The following is an 8,829-nucleotide window of genomic DNA, read 5'->3' on the forward strand; positions in this document are numbered from 1 at the left end:
GAGAGACAGCAGTACAGGTAGGGTCATCACGGGATGACAATGAGATGGGAAAGGGGTTGGTTTCCTGCAGCCTGCAGGGAAACAGACAAAGGCATGGGGCAGTGTGTAATGGGCTGTGGTGCAGATGGCCAAGGGTGCAGGCCAGGCTGAAAGGGCCTGAAAGAAATAAGGTCATTGCCCCCTTGGCTACGGCTGATGTCCCTGCCACAGAGGCCTCAGAGGAGGCACATTGTCCATGAGGGTCACGATCTGCCTGCCCAGGAGCTTGGGGTCAGTGTTTGGCATTTCTAATGCATCGGAGCTGCCTGCACTTCGCCTGTGTTTGTCCTCATGTCACTGACCTCCTGGGACTCCCAACACTTCTCCTTGCATCATCTCTGCTCACAGGCAGGGACAGATTTCTCTGACAACAAACAGCAGTTAAACATGAAGCAGTTTAATACCCATGAAATCTCTCTCTCCTCAGCTGCTGCTACGGCCAAGCAGCGTGTGAAGGGGGTCAGCTTCCAGAGAAGATTCTCTCCCAGGACAGTTTTAATCAGATACACAGAAAGGTCACTTATCAACACACTGACCTTCTGACAGAACAGTTCATTAGACTTCTGAAGATGGGACATTTTATAATTCTCTGAAGCTCAAAGCAGGAACCGGAGACTGAGCAGCATCTGAATGACCAAAGAGGAGCGGACTTGGAATTCAGTGAGCATATGAGCATCTAGTCAGCTTAAAATCTGTTGTTAGGCATGGCCACATCATCAGGAGAGGTGGAAACACCTGAATGATGACAGAGATGAAAGAGACGAACTAGTGGTAATGCAGGTGCAGTGGAAGGTGAGTATTTCTTCTGCTGCCCTGGGTACGAATCCTGGCAATTGCCTATCCAGAGAAGTAGAGAAATGATTAAGTAAATGAAAAGGTTCTTGTAAATTTTCTTGAATTAAAAAAAAAAATGAAGAAGGAAAAATTGTGGCACTTTGGAGGCAGACATGCTGCAAAGTGTGCATACTTTGTCATTTTGCAGTGTCTGGAGCAGAGAAGACCTAGAGATACTGTGTTAGGAATAGGATGGATGTGCAACATGTAATTATAACATGGAGAATCAAATAGGAAAAAATATTTTAAAAAATTAAAACCTGGTAAATAGAGACTAGTCCTAACGTGAGTTTCATTGTCAGTGATATGCAGAAGAAGAAGATCAGTTTGTTGCTGCTTAGAAACACTGAGTCATCAGTTTCCACATGGCATCCTTGAGCTCCTTGTTCCTCATGCTGTAGATGAGGGGGTTCACTGTTGGTGGAAACACCGAGTAAAGAAATGCAACTACCAGGTCCAGAATTAGGGAGGAGGTGGAGAGGGGCTTCAGGTAGGCAAACACACTGGTGATAATAAACAGGGAGACCACGGCCAGGTGAGGGAGGCAGGTGGAAAAGGCTTTGTGCCGTCCCTGCTGCGAGGGGATCCTCAGCACAGCCCTGAAGATCTGCACATAGGACACCACAATGAACACAAAACACCCAAAAGCTAAACAGATACTGGCCACGATGGCTCCAGTTTCCCTGAGGTAGGCATCTGAGCAGGAGAGCTTGAGGATCTGGGGGATTTCACAGAAGAACTGGTCAAGGGCATTGCCATGGCAGAGGGGCAGTGAAAATGTGTTGGCTGTGTGCATCACAGAATAGAGAAACCCACTGCCCCAGGCAGCTGCTGCCATGTGGACACAAGCTCTGCTGCCCAGGAGGGTCCCGTAGTGCAGGGGGTGGCAGATGGCAACGTAGCGGTCATAGGCCATGACAGTGAGAAGGAAAAACTCTGAGGAGAACAAAAAAAAGGTGAAAAATATTTGAGCCACACATCCTGTGTAGGAAATGGCCCTGGTGTCCCACAAGGAATTGGCCATGGATTTGGGAACAGTGGTGGAGATGCAGCCAAGGTCAGTAAGAGAGAGGTTGAGGAGGAAGAAGTACATGGGTGTGTGGAGGTGGTGGTCACAGGCTATGGTGATGATGATGAGGCCATTGCCCAGCAGAGCAGCCAGGTAGATGCCCAGGAAGAGCCAGAAGTGCAGGAGCTGCAGCTCCCGTGTGTCTGCAAAGGGCAGGAGGAGGAACTGGCTGATGGAGCTGCTGTTGTTGGACATCTGCAGCCATCAAGTGGGGAGAGCTGTGAGATTTGGAAAATGCAACGAAAGGTTAGGGAACACTTCTATGAGGACAACCTCTTCCAATTCACATTGACTCTCTGTATTAAGGAGGACTTTTTTCAGGTCCTTTTTGGCAGGTCTGTTTTGTGCTGCCTTGAACGTGCCACTGCTGGGACTCCCTGGTCAGCTGTGGCCTCTCTAGAACTCATTCCTGCCTGAGTTCTGTAGAATATCAGTGTCTGCGCTGCAGGGGATATGAGGGAGTTCCCAAATCCTACCTTGCCAGGGCATTTCTGGAAGCAGTTCCTTCTTTCTCCTTCCCTGAAAATGTCTCTGATACCTGGAGCTGTCCCTGCAGCTGCTTCTCTTTGCCCATGTCACCTCTGTGCTCACAGACATCATCCCACCTGTCCTGTGCTCAGCTCTGCTCTGCAGACCCCTCCTGCAATCAGGGCACTGCCCTGGGAACCTCTGTGTGTGCAGGGCTCAGGAGATGCTCTGATGTGGACATTCTTGACGGGAGAAATTAGTTCTGATATACCACAGTCAGCACAGCCCACAGGAGAGGAAAAGTCAAAGCAAAGACTCTGCCTGGCAGGAAAATGCTTCCTTAATGTTGTTCTTCAAATTCCCTTTGAAATTTCTCAAGGATCAGCTGGAGCTGGGAACAAACCTGACCCAGGCAGCACTGTCTTACTGCAGAATGACCTCACACTGCTCTTCCCTTGGTCTCTCCTTCAATGCACAGGTCCTTCTCTATCCCTGTGGAAAGCCCACAAGGCTGGCTGAGTGCTGACCCTGGCAGCAACAGAGTCCCTGCCCCAGAACACAGACCCCAGGTCACAAGGACCCTGCTCTCAAGGACAGCCCTGGGCACCCATCAACCATGCCCAGGAGAAGACAGCTGTCCTGCCCTGTCCCTCTGATGGGGCACAAGGGCATCCCTTCCAGGCAGCACTTTCTGGTCCTAGAGAGAACCTGTCCTCCTGACAGACCCCACACACTGCCCCATGTCCCAGCTTTAGCAGATCCCTCCAGGAACAGAACCTGCATTGCCCTGCACCCACAGACATACCAGGCAGAGTGCTGTGGAGATTTCTCCTCCAGTGAGCTCTCAGCATCCATCAGCTCTCTCAGCCTCACAGGTCTCCCCTCGGTGCCTCCAGGCAGTGTCCCCAGCCCTGTGTGCTTGGCAGAGGAGCTGCTCCTGGCCAGAGCTGTCTCTTTTCAGGAGCTGCTGGGTTGCCATGAGCTCCCTCCATCCCAGGAGCCCAGCCCAGCTCCCACCAGAGGAGCAGGTGAAGCTGTCACGTACTCCATCCCCTCTGGACTCCTTCGTGGTGTCTCTGGAGCTCAAAGGAACTAACTTGGAAAGATACTGAAGTCCTTTGTAATGTTTCCTCCCTTGTCTGGGGAGCAATCCTTCTGTCCATCAGAGTCCTTTCTCCTGACCAAACTAGAGTTGGGCAGGAGAATCACCTTGCCTTGTCTCCCTATGAGACACGACCCACAGGAAGGGACAAGGAAGGGTCTCTTTCCCCCTGTGAATGGAAGGGAGTCAGTCCAGTAATTCCAGACCCTTCATCCTTGCTTTGCAGCCCTGGGGCTGGAAGGACTTGCTGCTCTGACCTATGGCTGCCACAAACCCATTGGAGTTTCCATTCCTCTTGCCCCAGTTCTGGTGGCACAAATAGGCACCTTCTGTATGGGAGCTGCTGGTCACAGCTCCCTTAGGAATGGAGGCAAGTTGCAATTTACTCTTCTCCATGAGAGTGAGCCTCATCAGATGGAAAGTGGGTGTCACCCACATTTGCTCGCACCCAAAACTATCGCCGTTCACGGCGTGGCGACCTGGTTCAGGAATGGCACCGGCGCCACACTCTGGCTGCTCGGTCCATCCGCTCACAGACACCAATGTGGTGGGCGGCAAATGGCGTTTATTAGAGAGGGGCGCGGGGCTTTATACCCCAGGGGTCAGATGTCACTTCCGTCCGCTTACCTCACCAGCTACCTACTATTGGTTACCTAAGGAGAGGGGGGGGTCCTACCTTTCTGTACAGCCCGAAATCTTCCGACCGCCAGGCCCTATCTACCGACATTTCCCCCCTCCCTGTGCTCACTAAAACTACTTATAGTGCAAAGTGCAAAAGTGACACACAATACTGATATATAAAAAGGTGATAGCTTATAACAGTGTTGGACTACAGTAGTGACAATACATAATAGTGATAATATGTAATAGTGATAATATATAATAGTGATAATAATAGTGATAATATGTTAGTAATAATATATAATAGTGGTAAGTTATAATATTGATAGCTTATAATAGTGATAGCTTATAATGTTAGTAGCATAAGGCACATTAAGTGAATGATAGTCAGAGGTAGCTTAGACAGTAGGATATACTAGGGACAACTACAGAACAGTAGGGGTAGTGCTCAGTGGTTACTTTCTTAAAGCATCTGTCTGTTTTCTACAAAGAGAATGTTAACCCTCTCTAGACGACTCTTGACGAATGCTGTGAGCTTGTTCAGTACGCAGGGTCTGAAAATCAGTGCTATTATGATCATTACAGCTGGTCCCAACAAGGTAGATATTAAGGTGGTTAGCCATGGCGAGTAACTAAACCATGATCCCAGCCATCCTCGTTGGGCCTCTCTTTCCTTTTTTCTCTGAGCTAACCTTTCTCTCAGTTGAGCCTTCGAATCCCTGACTAACCCTGTGTGGTCAGCATAAAAGCAGCATTCCTCTTTCAAGGCGGCACAAAGGCCTCCTTGTTGCATGAACAGGAGGTCTAATCCTCGTCTGTTCTGCAAGACAACCTCTGAGAGTGAGGAGACAGATTGTTCTAGATGGGTCATAGATTGCTCAAGTCTTTGCAGATCTTCATCAATGGCAGTTTGTAGTCGAGCCAGGTCTTGGTGATGGTTCAGCATAGCGGTCGCTCCCGTAGCTGTACCAGCTATTCCCAGGCCGAGCAGTGTTGCTACTGTCAGTGCTGTCAGTATTTCTCTCTTTTGGATCCTGTTGTCTGCATCTCCCCCTTAGTTGCTCATCTCTTCATCCGAATGATATAGGACCCTGGGAACAATCAAAACTTGTACACAAAAGTCAGTTGTAGAGTTGAAACGCTTAATGGACACACAGGGGGTCAGACCTGTCTGATGACAGATCCACATCCCTGATGCTGATGGAATTGCCCTGTGATAGATGAGCCTTTGTTCAGTAAACCACATGTACCTTGAAACAGGTTGTAACGTTCTGACTTTGTAAGAATGATTGTGTAACGTATATTGTTAGTTGCTAACGAAGCATAGAACTGAGTTATAGGTAACTTAGAAGTGGAAACCATAGAAATTAAGCAGCCAATGAATGAGCTTGCTGTTAAAGATGACCAAATATGGGAGAGGGGTCAACTAAGGGACAAGTGAGGAAGAGGAGCAACTTCATCCCATCGACCACTAGAAGGTAGAAGACGACCCCCTAACAACAACTGGCGCATGTGCAGAAGAAGCCTCAGTGAAACAATCGGGACCTGGAACTAAAGGACTATAAAAACCTGAATTCGGAGAGGGATGGTGCCGTTGATAGAGCTGAGACTCTCCGGCCGCCCAGCGCTGTTTGCTTAATTGCCGCCTGCTAAATTAATAAAATTAACTTTGTAACTGAATTAACTGGTTTCCGACTGGTGACTGGGAAACCCACGATAACAATTCGGTGCCGTGACTCGGATGGAGAACAACCGGACATGAGCCTCTGAGCAGGGAGGCGCCCCGCTGTATCAGCGGCCCTGCCAGAGTATCCGCTCGGCTCTCCACCGACGAACCGAAATTCTCGGCAAGAAGCAAAGAAAAGCCGGCAAAGCCCCTTAATCTTTGTGCACGAAGCCCCGGACGAAGACGCAGGACGCGTGAGTATAGGCCAGTTTACCGTTCGGTTGGGGCCAGGATTCCCGGGGTGGGAGAGGTACGAACCCCGAGAGGTGGGTAAGAGTACAGACCCCGGATGATGGGACAGAGGAAAAGCAGGCCCACTGTCACCATGGGTGGGGGAGATCCTGTGAATCTTTCCCCAGTACCCCCGAGTAGTCCATTGGGACTGATGATTAAGTACTGGGATGCTCACCCTGCTAGGCGGGGTAAGAGTAAAGTAAAGATGATACATTAATGTATGGAAGTCTGGGCAGGACAACCCATAAGGGGTGAATCTGTTCGCTGGCCCAGGTTTGGTTCCTTTGAGGATTGGGTATGTCAAGCTCTAAATTTGTGTGTAAATGAAAAGGAACCCTTTAGTTTAGAAGAAAGTGAATATGCAGCCCTTTGGATAATTTCTGAAACAAGGGCAAATTTATACACTTTAAGTGAAAGAGAACCCCTTACGAGAAGTGGCAATGGGGGGATGAGAAAATGTTTAAAGAAGACTAGGGGTGTCAAGAACTTCATTTGCTGGGGATAAGGAGTAAGACAGAGCCCCTGGTAAAACTGAAAGTATGTCCCCAGCAGTAAGAAATTGAGTTCCTCCTGGACTCAGGGACGGAAAGATCCACCATCCAAAGTTTACCCCCGGGGATGTAAAATTTCCTCGGGGACAGTACAGGTAATTGGCACAAAAGGGGAACCCTTTGCGGTACCCGTGGTCAAGGAAATATTATTTGAAAGCAACTCGAAAATTGGCTTAGAATCATTGTTGCTGGTGCCTGAAGCCGACTATAATTTACTGAGACGAGACTTAATGGTTAAACTAGGAATTTCTTTGGAAATAAATAAAAAAACATTTACGAGTTAAATTATGCTCCCTTAAAGTCGAAGATGAAAAGCAAATTAACCCTGAGGTATGGTATACCCCAGAGACCACGGGGAGATTAAATATTAAACCTTTTGTGATTGTGATTAAGGACCCTGAGGTCCCGGTACAAATTAAACAATGCCCACTACCTGAGGAGGGTAGGAAGGGATTGAAACCAGAAATTAAAAGACTAACAACTTTTACGGGAATATGAGCCGGGCCAAGGAGTAACCCTCGTCCAGTATGTGGACGACTTGTTGTTGGTCAGAGAAGATGAGGAAACAATTAGACGGGAGAGTATTAAACTTTTAAACTTTTTAGGTTTACAGGGTTTAAAGGTGTTTAAACAAAAATTACAGTCTGTAGAAGAAGTAGCAAAGTACCTAGGACACAGACTCAGTAAAGGAACTAAGAAATTGGATTGTGAAAGGGTTAATGGAATACTCTCTATGCCTCTGCCCAGAAATAAATGACAAGTGTAACAATTATTGGGACTTTTTGGGTATTGTAGACAATGGGTTGAGAATTTTAGTGGAAAAGCAAAATTTTTATATGCTAAATTAGCTCACGATTGGTTGCTAAAGTGGACTCCAGAGGATGGAGAAAAATTGGAAACACTTAAGAGGGAATTGACAAATGCCCCCATGCTCAGTTTACCTGACTTGCGGAGACTCTTTTTCTTATTTGTTAATACAGAGGGAGGTGTCGCATACGGGGTATTGGCTCAGGAGTGGGCAGGAAGCAAAAACCTATAGCCTATCAAACTATTAGACCCGATTAGTAGGGGATGGCCCACTTGTCTGCAAATAATAGCAGCCACGGTACTATTGGTGGAGGAAGCTCTCAAAATTACCTTTGGAGGAGAGTTGAAAGTAATCAGGGGAATATTACAACAAAAAAGTGGACAAATGGATATTAATTGCTTCTCCAAAGTTGTCTCTAGAAACTACCTCTCTGCAGAATCCGGCCCAACTTTTATATCTTGAACCTTATTCACAGACTCAAAATATGCTTTTGGAATAGCTTATACATTTAGAAGGTTTGGGAATAGAGAGGGTTAACAAATTTACAAGGAAAAGACTAATCCATCAAGAGCTTACAAGCCATAAGGGGCCTTAAGAAAATTGCAGTGGTACGTTTGAGGGGACACCAGAAAGGGTTAACCCCGCAAATAAGAGCAAATAATTTAGCTGACCAAGAAGCTAAAAGAGCTGCTTTACTAATTCTGGAGACTAGGGACACAGATATATCGGATAAGAGGCAGAAAGAACTAAATCCACAGGTACCGAAATTCATACCAGAGGAGTAAGAAAAACTAATAAAGATGGGAATACAAAAGAATAGTTCAGGAACCTGAGAATTACCTGACAGCCAAGAGGTTTTTCCTAAAACAATGGCCCTCAAAATTTTACAAAGAATACACAGCGGTACACACTGGGGCACTCAAGCCTTAATTGACCAATATGTGCATTGGTTTATATGATCTGGCTAAGCAAATTTTAAGGGGATGTATAACGCATCAAAGGGTCAATAGACAATATCTAAGAAAAATAAAGCAGCTGAATCCTGTATTTTCACAAAATGTTTTAACTAGTATTTTTAACAGTACTGCTGCCTACAACAAGAGTTTTCCTACTCCCAGGCACTGTGCCCCTCCCCTGTGCTGGCATCTTGCTGGTGCCAGTGTATCTGCGGGGTGGACTTGGCCAGGGAGATCACAGAGTTACAGCTGCATGGTGGTGTGCTGACTTAGTATGCAGCTCAGCTGCTTCCCCTGGCTGGTTCACCAAGCAAGCATGGAAGCTGCTTGCACTGGCTGGAGGGAAGCACAAGATGCACATGGAAAAAGCAGGAGGAAGAATCCTGGCCCATAGACCCTTTTCTAATACACAAATTGATTT

General features: G+C 47.3%; 1 protein-coding gene across 1 annotated transcript; it reads right to left on the bottom strand.

The window, feature by feature from the left end:
- Positions 1-1,210: 1,210 nt before the first annotated feature.
- Positions 1,211-2,431, bottom strand: LOC311204571 (olfactory receptor 14A16-like; the record flags this gene model as incomplete). Its single annotated transcript, XM_084280981.1, has 2 exons — positions 1,211-2,085; positions 2,419-2,431. The coding sequence occupies 2 exons, from the start codon at positions 2,429-2,431 to the stop codon at positions 1,211-1,213; spliced, it is 888 nt and encodes a 295-aa protein (XP_084137107.1).
- Positions 2,432-8,829: the final 6,398 nt, after the last annotated feature.

This window comes from Gallinula chloropus (assembly GCF_964237585.1).
Source record: "Gallinula chloropus genome assembly, contig: HAP1_SCAFFOLD_137, whole genome shotgun sequence".
NCBI lineage: Eukaryota > Metazoa > Chordata > Aves > Gruiformes > Rallidae > Gallinula > Gallinula chloropus.